The 17,093-nt window shown below is 35.9% G+C and overlaps 1 protein-coding gene across 12 annotated transcripts in view; it reads right to left on the reverse strand.

The window, feature by feature from the left end:
* Positions 1–4,431: 4,431 nt before the first annotated feature.
* Positions 4,432–17,093, reverse strand: part of LOC115216687 (nuclear receptor-binding protein) — a 121,343-nt gene continuing 108,681 nt past the window's right edge. For all 12 annotated transcript variants that reach the window (XM_029786203.2, XM_029786201.2, XM_029786213.2 and 9 more), the window contains 5 exons: positions 16,215–16,347; positions 15,577–15,682; positions 11,195–11,245; positions 10,501–10,807; positions 4,432–5,566 (listed from right to left, as the gene is read on the reverse strand). In XM_029786203.2, coding sequence (XP_029642063.1) covers positions 5,465–5,566; positions 10,501–10,807; positions 11,195–11,245; positions 15,577–15,682; positions 16,215–16,347 — 699 coding nt within the window. In that variant the 3' untranslated portion in view covers positions 4,432–5,464. The remainder of the gene's footprint in view (positions 5,567–10,500; positions 10,808–11,194; positions 11,246–15,576; positions 15,683–16,214; positions 16,348–17,093) is intronic.

Raw genomic sequence — 17,093 nt, forward strand, 5'->3', positions numbered from 1 at the left:
CAAGCTAACAAGGAAACTTCTATTAGATTGCTTGGCATACTAGAAATAGCAGTTGAATATTCCTCAAATTATACCCTGTTGTTGCAAAACAACAGGCAGGACATATTGGACTACTTAGTGTTTGGTATGCATGAGTGAAACCCTTTTTGTCATAAGTCTGCTCAATCAGAGGAGCTAAACAACAACAATAACACGTGTCTTTAAAAGGGTTCACTGTTATAATCATTGAAGGAGAGACTCTCCTTGTTACCTCCCCAGCCTTGTTTATCCAGTTGGCATTGAATTCAGATGCCTGGGTTATGTATTGGTCACAACTTTTACACCAGTCTGGGAAGTGTGACCTGCAGAAGACATAGACACTGTCCTTCTTTCTGTGACTTAAAAAAAAGATAAAAATACACCCTGGTAAAAAAAAAGAAAAAAACCCTGGTCTATATGAGTTGCCTACAAATGAAGGAAGTCACAGAGGGGGTAGTATTAATGCATATAATCGAGTGTATCCAGTGACTCAGTTTTCAGTGAGACCCAGTAGTGCTGACAATAAGTGTAGAAATTCGGGAACCATGGTCGCTGGCTTGTGTCAGTAAACATTAGTCCTCTAGTTCAGAATCTAACATTTCACATTCTTGCTCTGCCCTGGACAGTTGACAAGATACAATGATGTTGTCACCTTGTCCCTCAATATGGCAAATGAAGAATGAACTAAAAGAAAGAAGTCTTATGGGGAGAAAAGAAAAAAAAAGCGTGAGGTGGTGTGAAGTGGATGACAGGAGAAGAATGAGGTTAAGTGAAGGGAGAATGGTATAAAAAATATCACATAAGGAGTAAAAAAAAAACCCTACTGAAAACTAGTGGACATGCATGCGCACACACACACACACACGCACAGAAGTGAGGAGGGAATATGATCGGAAAAGGATGGTAGAAGGAGCTCACATCTAGAATTGAGATCAATAAGGAATTGTCAAAACTGTATACAAATCTGTGGCTAGCATCAAGAGATAGTCCAGAACTTGATAGTAATAAGAAGTGGCAGAAAATGGAGAGAAGTATGAAGGTTGAAAGAGAGGGTAGGTATATTAAGTGAGAAGAATACAACTATATGTGCACTGAGCATATGCCATATGTATAAAGCCATATACATTGTTCTGTGTACAACTATATAGAATACAACTATAATGCACAGAGCATACACAGTATGTGTAAAGTTGTATGTCCATAAAATACACACAACCTGAACACACAAGTCTTGTCTTGGCTCTCAACTCCTAATAGGACTGCCACTGTTATCTGGCAGGGCCTATCCCTCGTCAGGCCTAACCACAGCTGATTTCTTCTCGAAAGAGAGCACAACAGAGAACAAAAAGAAAAAGAGGAAAATCAACCCCAGTACAGAGTAGGTCCTTTATCAATCCTGAAAAGATGAAAGGCAAAGCTGAACCATAGCAGTATTAGAACTCAGGGTGCAGAGAGCCAAAAACCAATTTATTTGACACTCCAATGACTTGGCTGATTTGCTATAGACACATACACAAAACATATGAATACAAGTCATATAACTAAATACACACACATAGACATGGAAACTATATGAAGGTGCAAAGCAAAATCAAAGGAAGTTGAAGTTATTCAGAATTTGCAGAGCAGGGGTGCCCAGTTTTGAAGATAATGCATTTTCCCTTGTATTTGTGGGTGTCATTAGAAAGTGTTGCAAAACATCACAGACTGAGAGGTGGTCAGAGACAAAATCAGGTGAGTTAAAGAATCAGACTGTATGAGGGTACACTAGGCATTATTTGGGACATTGAGCTCATGAGATTATCTTCCAACAAATAACTGATTTCACCTATGTACAATGCATTACAGAGTTAACATGCTATGCAGTATATTATGTTGGAGAAAATGTAGAAAGTAGTTTATCACAATGGCTGCAGACTTGGAGCCTAGTAAAGGAGATGAAGGAACAAGTAAGGCAACAAAGTTGGGAGCATGTGGATGTACCCAGCTGGGTCTACTAAGAGAAAAGAGAACTCCTGATTAGAAGGCACAGAGACTTTTACTCTTTTTTGAAAGAAAAATGTAGTTTTGTGGTCAGATAGCAGAAAGTGTAAGTTGCAAAAGAGAGGCCTTGCTGAAGTAGCTAAGTCACAACTGGAAGCTGATGAGAAAGGAAAGTTCATAATCTAGGAGAGTGAGTATGTGGTGTAAGTGTGGCTGAGGGATTGGGCTAGGAGGATGAACTGAAGCATAAGCTTCAACTCGGAAACAAGTTTGGTCATTATTGTAAAGGTGATGAAGCTGGAGGGATTATGAAAAGAAGACAGATTTGGTGTGTTGGGGATATGAGAAAGAAAAGCCATGGCAACATTGATAATCTGTAAGGTTTATAGCAAACTGATGTGGACCAAGTTGATGGTGTCAATAAGGACAGAAATGGGTAGGAAGTTGGAGGCATTAGAGAGGTGAATTCCAGGGAGGAGTGGAAGTTATTGCTGAACAATGAAAAAGGGTGAGTTGCATTCCAGTGAATGAGGTCACATCAATACAGTCATTGACTGTCCATAAGATTCAAGGGTCATCCCAGTAAACTGAGTGTAAATTCAGGCTCCAATGTGGCCTACAAATTGATATAATTGCAGCTCAGATTGGTACCTACGGTTTCACTGCTTCAATGTTGCTAGGATGAGTTCAATGAAACAGAAGTGTACAGATAATGAGTTTAATTGTGATATGCCAGTCAGAGAAGAATCTAAGGGCTAAGAGGTCATCACTGAAATGTGAGATGATGGTATACAGAGATTTGATATTCTCTAGTACTGCACAGCAAGTAGGGCTTCTGTTGGTCAAGGAATGTAAAAAGGCATCTGCACTGTCTGCATTTCTTGTCAACATTATGATTAGTTGCTCTGCAATTGAGGCCTATAGAATAGGAAGTCTCTTACTAAATTGATGACAGGAAGTGTATTTGGCCATAAAATCCTGCTTCAAGTATGACCCTGTGAAATCCATACTAGCATAGAAAGATGGACATTAAACCAGTGAACATACAATCTTTCTGTCTATTTAAACATACCGTTATTTTGTAAACTCATAGCAATAACAGTGGTAATTTGAAGTAACATATCAACGAGAGAGAAAGAGAGAGAGAGAGAGAGAGAGAGAGAGAGAGAGAGAGAGAGAGAGAGAGAGAGAGAGAGAGAGCAAGCAGTGTTTGTAGATGAATACATGTTTATGTATCAGCAAAAAGTACAAGCTTGAGACAGTATATATATCATTGTTTAATGTCAACCTTCCATGTTGGATATATGATTATATACACATATATATATATATATGACTTGTGTATCTATAAATACATAGTCTGCTTCATAATGATGTTCTGATTTCTATATCACTGAATAACATTGACCAATTCTTCTACTATAACCTCAAACTGGCCAATGCCTTGTAAGTGGAAACAGTAGACAGAAAATATATGGAAGCTCATCATATGTGTGTGTACATACAAATACTCCACTTCGTTTATCATCACATGAACAAAACAGCGATGTGATATTTACATTCCCTACAAATGTGAGTGGTCACTCAACACTTTCAAAGACCAATGGAACAGAGAAATCTTATACTTGAGAAACAGCTAAGTTCTAGCAACAGAAAAGGCATTAGGATGTAGAATGCTGTCACAAAACCATGCTAGCATATAAAATACACATCTACTCTCTCCATATATACATATGTGTGTGTGTGTATATATATATATATATATATATATATATATATATATATATATATATATATATATATATATATATATATATATATATATATATATATATATATATATATCTCTCATTTATACAAATGGAAGGAGATGGTATTCGGTACATAGAATTAAATATAACAAAAAAACAAAGACCCAATTCTTCCACTGTTTCATATATATATATTACACACACACACACACATATATCTAAGAAAAAGAGATGACACAGGAAAAGCGATGGTTATGTTATTAGGTTACAACTGTTTCTGGTATATAAGATGCAGTGGAATCATTGTTGGATGCCTGAATAACAGACACACACAAGTATATATATATATATATATATGTTCATTTATATGTATATACACAAGCTCTGTTCGAGTAAGGTCTTCATGTTTATGGCTAAAACAAGTTAAAAGATTATATATACAAACACACACACACACACACACACACACACAAACACATAAAAAAAGAATAAAGTTTAAATGGTTTACAAGAAATCATTATAAAATTTCTTTAAATGAAAGCATTAATTAACAATGAATAACAAGTTAGAAAGACATTTAACTGAAAGTTGTCAGGAACTGCGCAAATGGGAAGTGTTAACAGAACAACCCATAAAATTGAACAAAATCTTTAAAAAAATGAAAACAAAACAAAACAAATAAAGATAAAAAAGACATACTAATTTATATTATTAGTAATTAATTATGAAATGAAATATAAAATCATCATCATCATCATCTTGTGTTTCTTTTATATGTCTCTTTTGTCAGCAATGTCTTGTCCCTTGCAGTGTGTACCTACTCACGGTAGATGGTCAGAAACAGTTTTCAAAACTCACATAAAATTTATAACAGGCACCGCCTCCAGGCAGAGGAGATAGGGACTTCTTCTACAGTCCCCACTTTTTTCTTTTTCTTTTTATTACTGGACGCTGAAAGTCTGGATGCTTCTGAAATCATCATCATAGTTTACGATCCGATGAAGTCGCTGCAGCAGACCAGGTCAACTGTGAATGGTGTTGATGGAGTGTTTGCAAATGGCATTGCTGAAGGTAGGGATGATAAAGAAGTAGTGAGCACACACAGCTGGCACATATGTACAAGCAAGTGTTGTAGTGCTCCCCCACCCCACCTTTGGTATGTCATTTAATTTTTTTATTCCTTGTAAGAGGTAGATTAGTAAAAAAAAAATGTGGTGACTGTAGGTAGTATTTATGTTTACATAGATGGTGTGTATGTGGCAAGGGGGGGGGTCTTATGTGGAGGACTTAGCCTTAATAATAATAATAATAATAATAATAATAATACTAATAAAATATGGTGACTGTAGTAATGTCTTAAATTAGCAGGAAGAGGGACATAAGTGGTGGGAGTGGGCTGTTATAATAATAAAAATAATAATAATAATAGTAGTAGTAGTAATGGGGTGACTAGCAAGGTTATGTTGATAGAAGTGGGGCTTCATAAAAATAATAAAATGGTGAATGTAGCATTGTGTCACCTGGATTAGTGGAGTTTTGTGGTGGGAGTAGGCCTTCATAATAATAACAGTAATAATTATAATAAAACAAAAGAAACTGAAGTGGAAGTACACGTTTTGTTTGTTTGTTTGTTTGCACTGACACATCACATGGTGACGCAATCAATGGCATAGGAGGGGGATGAAACTGTCTGCTGAAGGCTGGGTTCATGTTCAGCCTGAAGGAACAGTAATTGGTGACATTGGACCATTCATGTGGGTACTGCCTTGTCTTAAGTGTTGTTCAATCAAAGTTGCTACCTTGTCTTTGTCCAACTGAAAAAGGAAAGCAAAGAAGATAATGTTAAAACCTATATATTTTTGAATTGCTATAATGCTTAACCCTTTAGCATTCAGGTTACTCTGTCACATGTAATGCTTATTTATTCACATTGTTTTACTTAATTATGACACACCACACACACAAAGACAGACAGACACAGAGGACAGAGATAGACCCGAGGTGTTCGTGAATGTATGTCTGTTTTTGTATATGTATGTTACTGTACCACCCAACAGTGAAACACGCTGATTTTGAAAGAGTTTAGTTTAGCGGCCTGAATGTTGAATGAACAGCAGCATTCACTTTGAAGTACCACTGTTTGAATTTTCCTTTTCATCATGGAGACTTACAGTTTAAACAGCCTTAATGATTATCACTACTTATGGTCTGAAATATTATTCTGGTTTTTATAACCAGCATGAAGATACGGCTGATTTGAGAGCACTCACAATACTTGCAAATATATCTGAAAAAATTTTTTCTTCTGGTTATCACAACAAATTCAGAAACTTAGCAAAGTAGAAAGTCTTAGCAGCTCTTTCAATATAATTACAGAAATTTTATTCCGGTCCTTATAACCAGTTTGAAGATAATACTTTTTTTTTTAACAGTCCTAGCATCCTTATTGTATTCCTACTATGCTGCTTTATCAGTGTGAGTATTTAACACTGCGCAATCTTTTTTTTTTCATTAGTCAGTATTTATTCTACAACCTTGTAATCTTACACAGTTAAAATATATAGTAAGTGATGTCTAATTTATGTCTTGCTACATACATCCTTTAGCAAATGTTTTTAATTAATTAACATTCACAACAGCAACATATTCCTTTCTACATACTTTGTTAAGTTTTCGTCTAAAAATTGTAAAATCATCATCATCATCATCGTTTAACGTCCGCTTTCCATGCTAGCATGGGTTGGACGATTTTGACTGAGGGCTGGTGAACCAGATGGCTGCACCAAGCTCCAATCTTGATTAGGCAGAGTTTCTACAGCTGGATGCCCTTCCTAACGCCAACCACTCAGAGTGTAGTGGGTGCCTTTCACGTGCCACCGGCAAGGGCGCCAGTCAGGTGGTGCTGGCAACGACCTCGCTCGAATCTTTTTACACGTGCCACTGGCACAGGTGCCAGTGAAGCAATGTTGGTAACGATCACGCTCGAATGGTGCCCTTTTACGTGCCACGGGTATGGAAGCCAGTGAAGTGACGTTGGTAATGATCACGCTCGGATTAGCACCCTACTAGCACATGCACAAGTGCCAGTAAGGCGACGCTGGTACAATAAAATATAAAAATAATAAAATATTTTTGTATGAAAAATTGAATTATGCCTTCTGAATTTTCTTGGCGCTTGACTTTCTTCACCGTGGCATTGAATCTTGAATTTAATAACATTTACTTCATGTTCCTAATAAATGTTGACTTTCTGTACTTTGTTACAGAAAGTATAGTAACTTTTGCCAAATTGGTGACTTTCCGACGCTGGAGTATTTCTTTTGACAACATTCCCTAAAAAAGATTTTATCATAACTATGCTACAGAAAGTATGTTTTGCACCTATACTGACTACATTTAGTTGCTCTTGAACTTCGTGTGTGTATGTTTTGCTGTTTTCAATATTATCAATTCTATGAGTGTCTATGTGTCTGTGTGTGTGTATTTCTGCATTTGTTATGTCTATAGTAAATTATAGTAAAGGACATTTTATGCCATTTTAATGAGCCCACATGGTGATCCCCATGAAAAGCATGATATTCTAATTCGTGCTTGAGATAACAACCTTAAATGTATTTCAGAGACTCATCTATATGTATATATTAGCAGATATCTGTGTATTAATATGTCTGTGCATAATGCCAATGAGGGTGTGAGAGGGCAGAGAAAGCAACAGAGAAACAAAGTGAAGAACTGGCTCTTTACTTCTCCTTCATCTCCTCTAAAAGAGAGTTTGCATGTGTGTATGTGTGTGTGCATATGTTCCTTATGCATTCGAAAACTGAGTTGCCGATTTTGACATGTGGGATATCAAAAGATTCAGTAATCTTTCAGATATCAAATAAACTTTATTTTCATTTTTCATATTTTCTACATCATCTCAACAACCAGCAATAGTTAATTGACATACACTGCTCTACAATGACCAGGTTTCATTAGAAGGTAAAAATAGTTTCACACTTTCAATTTGAACCAAAATTACTAAGTGTTAAATTATGAGAGTAATAATGTGTGAATAATTAAAGTAATGTTTCTCTGAATTAGTCACATCTGTACTATAATAAAGAAAGCTGCTCATCATCTATCTACCAAATATACTGTTTTTGGTACAACAACTCTTTTTTTACTACTAAAATAACCTTGGAAACAAGGTCGGGTTACACAAGCTTCCGTTTCACTTTCAACCAATGTTTCACGCATGCATAGAATTCTACTCAGATGAACAGTTATGAAAATGTACAAATAAATATTGCATTAAAATAAGCCACAAAAATTTCGTTAAAAGACATCCATTTCCCTTTATGTTATGAGGAAATACAGTCACTCACTCTCTCTCTCATATGCACACATACGTAAAAAAAAAATGTATGCATATGTATTTATGTACATGTAAATAAAAGATGTGTGTGTGAGAGAGAGAGAAAGAGAGAGTAAGTGCCACTTATGCATGCAAAAAAATTCATACATGATAACACACACCTTCACTCACTCACGCACACATATTCATCTCATATACATGTGCATACATCTCGCATGTTCTGCTGTCACTTCAAAGTAAATGTTGCCTTTTCATTTTCTCCTCTCTTGAAAGGATAAACAAAATTTTAAAAATTTTTATGGAAATTAACAAACAATCATATGATCGAGTCGACAACTTTGCTGCTTCAAATGAAAGAATGCCATAAAATAATTTCTTTGGCACACACACACTAGGTAAGACTTCTGTCTGAATTATTTCTTGCTGTGTGCACATGCAAAATTACAGCTCAAATCCAATTGAAATAACTTTTTCCTATTCTATAATTTGTGTTTGTGACGAGCGCATTTAAAAACCTAATCTTTGATATAAACTTAAAAGAAAGTTTTCTCAGAAATCCTGTCCTTTACCTGTTGCTTCTAGCATGTCTGAGGTGATATTTGCACCCCACCTTATTTTTTCCTTAATTTTCTTCTGATTCCTATGTTTTCGATACAGGAAATTAGAATTTCATCCCCAAAACATGTTCTCAATATTTTAATTTTCTCCCTTATGACCCCAAATTCTTCATTCTTTATTTTTTCCCAAATTTCTTTTTCTTGGTAATCCACGAAGAAATCAAAAGAGTATGAACCTTTAAGAAATTTCTTCCTTTTTCTTCTCAAACATCCACCCATCACCGCACTACTTTCAAAAAGCTACACACTCCCAATGTTTCACTTTTAGCTTTTTGGAAAGTGGCAAAGTTTCTTCAGAAATAATGTTATTTACCTGTTGTTTCTAGCATGTCGGGTTTTCTGGTGGTGGTCTGGTATTTTTACATCTGCTATTTCATGAAACATTGGGAGATTTCATCTTTTTGAAAGTGGGTAGGTGATGGATGGGCGAAATGGAGGAAGGGGCATTGGAGTGTTTTTTTAAGAAAAATTAAAGTTTAAAAAAAAATATTTCTCAAATTTGTAATCTGTATTTTCTACGTGGATAGAATAAAAAAAAATTTGAAAAAAGTTAGAAATTAGGTAATTGCAATGGAGATGGGGGGAAGGGGGGAAACTAAAATTTTGAAAATGTGATTTCTGGGCAAAATCGTATTAACCCCCTTTTATATGATGAAACAATACATAGTTTGTGATCCTTCTTAAGAAAAGAAAGCATTTTCATGCAGTCTGTACCCTACCCCCTTCACTTTTAAACAAACAATAACTTCCATTACGCCAGTAATCCTGTTCAATATATATCAGCTGTGCTGATTCTACCCCTAAGAAAGAAACAAATAATACAATGTCACTGTAGGTCATAACACCTGGGCAATGCCGGGGTGCATTGCTAGTTAGATCTATAAGAGTAAATTTCATATAATTGTATTAACAGCTTAGACTCAGTGATTTATAAAAAAAGCACCTGGTCATTCAGACACTTATTTTTGAGTGCTGAAGAGGTCATAAGTTCTAGGTACAGCTGAGTGACACTGGATGGTGAGAGTGGCTTGAAATATTTATTTCATCACATGATCCAAACTGGCCGAGTATCAATCCAATACCAATAAGCCTTATCTAGAAGCTGTGACTGCCTCAACAATCAAAAGTAAATATCTGAATGATCAGGCATGCTTTTTCTTGTATCTATAAAAACTTCAAATAATTCATTCAAGCTTAGCTGTTAGTATAAATAAACCCCATCACACATATTAAGTGCTTTTTCCTTACATCCATACACCTACTGGCTAACATGCATACATACAAACACTTCAAACGCCCATAATTCTGCACCAACCTCCAAGATATTATTATAATAGCTTGATGCATACAAATATTCTCAATAAGTACAAAATTTCAGTTCTGTTGTTTTCTTCCCATAAAACCATTTGAAGTAGCAAGAATCATTCTGAACAGGTATTATAGGGTTACATCTCTTTCTTTAAAAAAAACAAAACCCTAAATAGCACCAGCAAACAAAATGTTTTCATATGGGCTATTTTAACTTCTCAGCTGTAAAGAGTACCAGACTGAGTACTGGAGTAACCCTCTCTCCTGCCATCTGTCACATCATAAATGTTTTGCCAAGTCAAGAGTGAAGGCTTGAGAGAGTGCCTGTGTCTGCTCATTAAATACATATTAGCAAACCAATACATCTGTGAATGATGGTAGGCTGTATTGTAGCAGTGAAATCAAACACACAAACATGCACTAATACAGCAGACAAAATTCACCAATACAAAGACAAAATATGTACCTCATTTATAAAGCCATAATGTACCAGTTCCTCAGCTAAAGTAGAAGCATTGTCCTCTTGAGAGATCTCACACTGTAACTGTCGATTCATTTTGTCGTCCATACGTAGTAGAAGAGTTAAATTCAAGTTGCAATTCTCATCTGTCTTTCGCATCTGACATGCCATGTTAGTTACCATCCGTGTTTCAACATCCATAGGTTCTGGAGTCTCTGACTTGACAGACTCAGCTAGTTCAGGAGTAATGGCACGAGGACGTGAGGGCGGGGGGCGAGGTAATGCAAAGGCAGTTAATGGGTAAATTCCATTTCTAGAAACAAAAATAAATAAACCACTTTATAGTTGCATGTATTTGGCAAGTGAAAATTTTTTATTTAATTATAAAATTAAATATAACTTAGCAAAAATTTTAATTCAATAGACTTGAGCAAAAAGCAGATATCCCAACAAATATATTTGCTTTGTATATACACAGCAAATGACATCAAGTTGGTATATATTCAAAACACATCATAACTAAAAAACATGGGGTGAATGGTAGAAATAAAGAATACATTAAACAATGTGTCCTCCCTTCTTTAAGATATACAATAGCTGAAAAAGAAAAAGAAAAAAATCCTCAAAAGACATACCAAAATTGATAGACAGAGACTAGATTTTTTTCAACTAATCATAAAACAATACAATTTCAACTTACCGGACATCTTCTAAAAATTTTTCTAATTCAATTGAGCCGACTTGACTAAATCTGAAATTGAAAAAAGAAAAAAAACATTAAAGTTTAAAGTAGGATCAAAGTACTCTTTTAGACATTCAAGACTAAAACAGTAAAACAAGAAACAAAATGTTTGATGAAAGATACCTTAATCTCTAAACTGGAGAATGAACTGAAACAATAATTTCTCTTATAATCTACATACACACACACACACACCCATAACATAGTTTTTTACTGTCACATTGCCTTCTGTGCATGTGTGCTTTATAGTTGGTATTATTGTGGTCACATGATCGAAGTTTGAGCCTGATCATGCCTTTTTTCTTTCTGGCTTTACAGTGTAAGCATGGCCACATCACTAGCAATGTGCACCAAAGAAGAACAAAGAGCAGTGACCCAAGAGATGGTAATCGTGCTAAAAGCCTCCAATGAATTCCAGCACCTGACACACCTTTCGACCAGAGAAATCGGACCACTGCACTTTGTTCTACTTTGGTGCACATTACTAGTGGAGCAGCCATGCTTACACTGTAAAGCCAGAAAGAAAATGGTGCAATGAGGCTCAAACTTCGATCATGTGACCACAATAGTACCAACTATAAGCACGCATGCACAAAAGACAGCCTGACAATAATGAAGTCATGCTATGGTGAAAGTGCAGATAATTTTTGACTCCCCCTCATATATATATATTTGCCATGGATAGATTGCTAGCCACTACACATCCTTTATTTTCTCTCCTTGTTTCTTTCTGTAGAAGAGCGTAGGCTCGAAACGTAAAAGACTTTTTCACTTCCTGAGCGTTATTCTAATACATCTGTTTGTTGTCTACACCACCTGTCTTCGTCTTTTGTTTTTTTCGTAAATTCTCCCCCCCTATATATATACATACACACACTTTTAAAGTCCACTTCTCCATGCTTGCATGGATTGGACAGAATTTGCTGAAGTAGATTTTCTATAGCCTGATGCTCTTCCTGTCAACAACCATCATCTATTTGAAGTAAGTTAATATTTCCCCATGGCCAGACATCTTTTCGTGGAAGATTGGAAATGAAGGACATTGCCTGCATGATGGTGAGACTCATTTACAACTAGCACATGATGCCAAGGCAAAGAGACAGTAACACAAGCTGGGTGTGTGCTTATGCATGCATCTCCACGTCTTACCACTGATGTCATTCGGCCAATGCTGACAAAATCAATGTCCCACATAAACAAATAGTCCAGCAGTTTGGCAGTTTCTGTGAAGACACAGAATAAAGTTGCATACTTGAAAATAAGAGATGACACCAGGGAGCTGTAGAATACCAAGTTTTGTCCAACCAATACCAGCGTGGGAAAAAGAGTTAAAGATGACAAATGATGATATAATGCACCAGATTAGCCTATCTTTGTGTGTAACATTTCTAGTTTAGCTCTACCTCAGCCAAATGGTTGGTGTCTCAGAGAAAAATATTAATTAATCTGTCTGTGCCAGTCTTACTTACCATAGTAACAAACAGGCGTTGATTAAATAGTCTGAACCCAAAAGAAAATGAGAGAATAGATTCTGACTGAAGTAACCTTCTCTTATTGACAATTCCATTAACAATGACATAACACAAGCAGATATTGTTGTCATTAATATATGAAACGTGCGTTTTGTTGTAAGATAAAAATTCTAAGGGAGATAACTATGTGATTGATTCTACTTCATACTGCAACTGATTACTGTATATCGCTGATACATATTTTATCTACCACCAGAAAAAGGACGGTTAAAGTTAACTCAAACAGATTTGGAAATCAAAAGTGAGTGGCTGCATTTAGAAAGTTTCTTAGGCCAACTTCATTACTCTAAATAACTTTTCATTAGTACAAGACCATAAATTTGACGGGAGAGGAAGAGTTAATTGATTTGCCCTTAATGCATAATTGGTATTTATATTACCAATCCTAGAGTAAATAAATAGGCCTCAGTGTGATTTCGTTAAATATAATGATTTCTAGCAGGTTCAATGTCACAAATTTTGGAGGATAGTGCAGTTAATTACACTGATCTAGGAGAAAAGAATGGCAAAGTTAGTTGTGGCAGGATTTGAACTCAGAATGAAACTAATTACTCCAAAGTACTTTCTGAAGCCCTACACTGACTCTAGCAATGCTTTGACCTTCATTGGATAATAACAACATGGTTAGAAAACTGACATTTTTAAGGATTAAAAATATGTATACAAGCATTACAATTCCATGACAAGATATATACTGAGTTTTATTAGTTTGTTACAAACAAAACATGTTATATTCATATAATTAAACAAGCAGTACTCTTTGCTTGTAGTGTAATTTGACACCTTCCTTCTAGGCATGGCTAGGTAAATATATATTGTAAAGGACCTGTTTGTACTTCGGTATGAAATAATTTTTTTCCACGAATTTTTTTCAAGTGCATTCAATGTATCTGATCTCCAAACCTGCTGCAAGTCACTTTTTCCAGAAAAGGAGGAGGAGGAGGGGACCTCAGAGCTTCCCACCAATGGAGTTTTGTTTCATGGGTTTTTGTTTTTCTTTTCCAGGTTATTTCACATACTTTCAACAAATGTGACATCGAAATCATGCGTAAATTGCTCCTTTCCCCAGGAAAGGAAAGATTTAACTGCTATTTCTAGCATACCCTACTACCACGTAACAGCTATTTGTGATAAAGGACCTGCAAAATTTTGCTGTGAAATAATTTTTTGACCCCACCCCACATCTTTTCTGGAAAAAAAAAGTGCCTTGTGGCGGGTTTGGAGGTCATATGTTGAATGCACTTGAAAAAAAACCCGTGGGAAAAAATTATTTCACATTGAGGTACGAACAGGTCCATTACGAAATATTTACCCATGATTATTTACTGATACACAAATACACAGGTACAGAAGAGTGTAAAGAATGAAAATAGCTGTAATAATTCTTTTGGTACAAGAAATCATTACAACATGGTTATTTACTGATACACTGGCACAGCATTTTTGTCTGACCCTTCAGCCTTTTTAACATTTTGTTTATGTCTTGGTGTAGACAGATACACCGGTACAGAAGATTGTAAACAATGAAAGTAGCTGTAATATTTTTTTGGTACCAGACATCATTACAAAAGTAAACACTAGACAGAATGAAGAGAGAATAATATAAAATGTTTGGTTAAATGAAAGAAGCATGGACTTCAGAACTATCATAGAAGAGAATGTGTCATAGTGAACACTCGTGTTTTGTCGAAGCATGTAAGTGGAATATTGAACTGGGTTATATTCTTAGTTTAGCCATGCAACTGAGACTGGTACATTGATCTAACACAGAAGGCAAGATTCATAAATTCATAGTATACATGGGATATAGTAGCATTTAGCGAAGTCATGTGGCTTAGTGGTTAGAGTATTTGGCTCGCAATCACAAGGGTGCAAGTTCAAAACCTGGTGGGAGCAAGACACTTTCTTTCACTCAGCTAGCAAAAATGAGTTGTACCTGCAATTCAAAAGGGCCAGCCTTGTGACATTCTGTGTCACACTGAATCTCCCTGAGAACTTATTTCTTATTTCTTTACTGCCCACAAGAGGCTACACACAGAGGGGACAAACAAGGACAGACAAACAGATTAAGTTGATTATATCGACCCCGAAAGGATGAAAGGCAAAGTCGACCTCGGCAGAATTTGAACTCAGAATGTAAAGGCAGACGAAATACCGCTAAGTATTACACCTGGTGTGCTAATGTTTCTGCCAGCTCGCCGCCTTTAGGAAAGATACTGTCCAACCCATGCCAGCATGAAGGTGCTGAGCTGGCAGAAACGTTAAAAGCTTAGCGGTGTTTCGTCTGCCGTTACGTTCTGAGTTCAAATTCCACTGAGGTCGATTTTGCCTTTCATCCTTTCAGGGTTGATAAATTAAGTACCAGTTATGCACTGGGGTTGATGTAATCGACTTAATCCCTTTGTCTGTCCTTGTTTGTCCCCTCTATGTTTAGCTCCTTGTGGGCAATTAAGAAATAAGAAATATGTTAATTTCATGATCTGGCTGGCCTGTTGACAGGATCAACTGCAACACTTGCCATCATAACTGACTGTGTGCTAAGTTATAGTAACATTCATACTTTTTACGAAATACATCAATGGTGTCTGAAATAGGGTTGTGGATTTAGTTGACTGGAAACTAACAACTCCCAACTTACATTCGGAACCAACATCTACTGGGACCTAACAGTTACTAACAGCTAATGTCTACAAAGAACTAACATATTTGAATATGAAAATCATTTGATAAACAAAATTCAAATGTAAGACTGGGCAGAGACTCTCCTCTAAAATTATAAAAAAATTTTCTCTTTTCTATTTCACTTACTTCCACTGCATAAAACCATGTTCTTTGAAGTTAATCTCTGCAATCACCTTGGAGGGATCAGTTTTTGGTAAATATGCTTCTTCTGCCATATTGCCTGGGAGAATATCTGGAAAAGAATACATATAAGAAATTATTGAAATGTTTGATATGAAGATTTCAAAAATTCTCTTTGTATACACGCCAACTATAAATCTACTTAGTAGTAGAGCACTAATGTAGAGATGGTAACTATGATATTGTTTGTTAACATGAGACATGAGTATAGAGAAAGAGTGACCGTCATAGTGAGTAATAAGAGGCAATGGTATATAGAGATACAGGTATAGTAATATCCAGTAATATGAAAGACTGCTATGTAGCAGCAGAGCTATATCTTTCAAAAGTAAAGTGGAAACAAGAACGGAAACAATTAAAACAAGTTTCTACATAGATTGGTCCCTTGTGATGGAAGTTTTACTTCTCACGGTGATGGATACAAACAGTGACTCTCAGTATACTAAAGTAGCACAATCTGGCATGATGTCACTGGATCCCTTTCCTGCTAACTCTGTTACAAATAAATCTATCAAAATAACAATTAACCTTTATATTTATTACTGTTGCTGTTGTAAAAACAAGGGGGAAAAAAAGTTGCTTACATGAATTTTTTACAAAGCAGTTTCCAGCTAGCAGTTTTAAGGAGTGTACTTCAAACAGTACAGCATGAAAAAGCAGTTCACGGGATCCTGGCCTTTTCTGAGGATCTCGTTCAATACAACGTCTGATGAAATCCTGAAACAATACAAAATTATAAATTGCTTTACTTATGTTTGCAGAAGGTCAGCAAAATGTTTAGAAATGAGTTGAGTTCAAAGTTGAAATAAAATACAGAAAATAAAGTGAAAATATGTTATATAAAATAAAACTTTATTTACAAGTCCAAATGATTAAGTAAAAAGATCAAAATTTACCTCTCTAATGGGAAGTCAATTTTGTCCTTTTAGGATTGATAAAAAAAAACCCAATTGAGGGCAATGGATTAGTGGAACTGTTAAGGGTCAGGTGAGATGGGCTGCAGTATTAACCATGGTGCTTTGTGTTTTGACAGTAATAGTTGCATAGACCAAAGACCAAGTCATTGGCCTTTCCTTTGGATAAACATTGGTGGATAGAAGAATTTAGTTGATCATATCAACCCCAGTACCTCTTTTTCTAAGCTGGGTATTTATTTTACCAGCCTCCTTTTGCCAAACAGCTAAGTTGCAGGGACATAAACAAACCAACAGTTCAGTTTCTGTTTACCAAATCCTCTCATAAGGCTTTGGTTGGCTGGGGCTATAGTAGAAGATATTTGCCCAACGTACCATGCAGTGGGACTGAAACTGGAATCACGTAGCTGGGAAGGAACCACAACTGGACTTCACTAAATGTGCTAAAGATCAAGATATATGCCCAAAGGCTGAAAAACTGATTTAGCAAGACACTTGAAGCAATGTGGTTTTATGGTCAGGAATGCCAAATATAATATTAGAGCTTGA

Source organism: Octopus sinensis, linkage group LG10 (assembly GCF_006345805.1).
Source record: "Octopus sinensis linkage group LG10, ASM634580v1, whole genome shotgun sequence".
Taxonomy (NCBI): domain Eukaryota; kingdom Metazoa; phylum Mollusca; class Cephalopoda; order Octopoda; family Octopodidae; genus Octopus; species Octopus sinensis.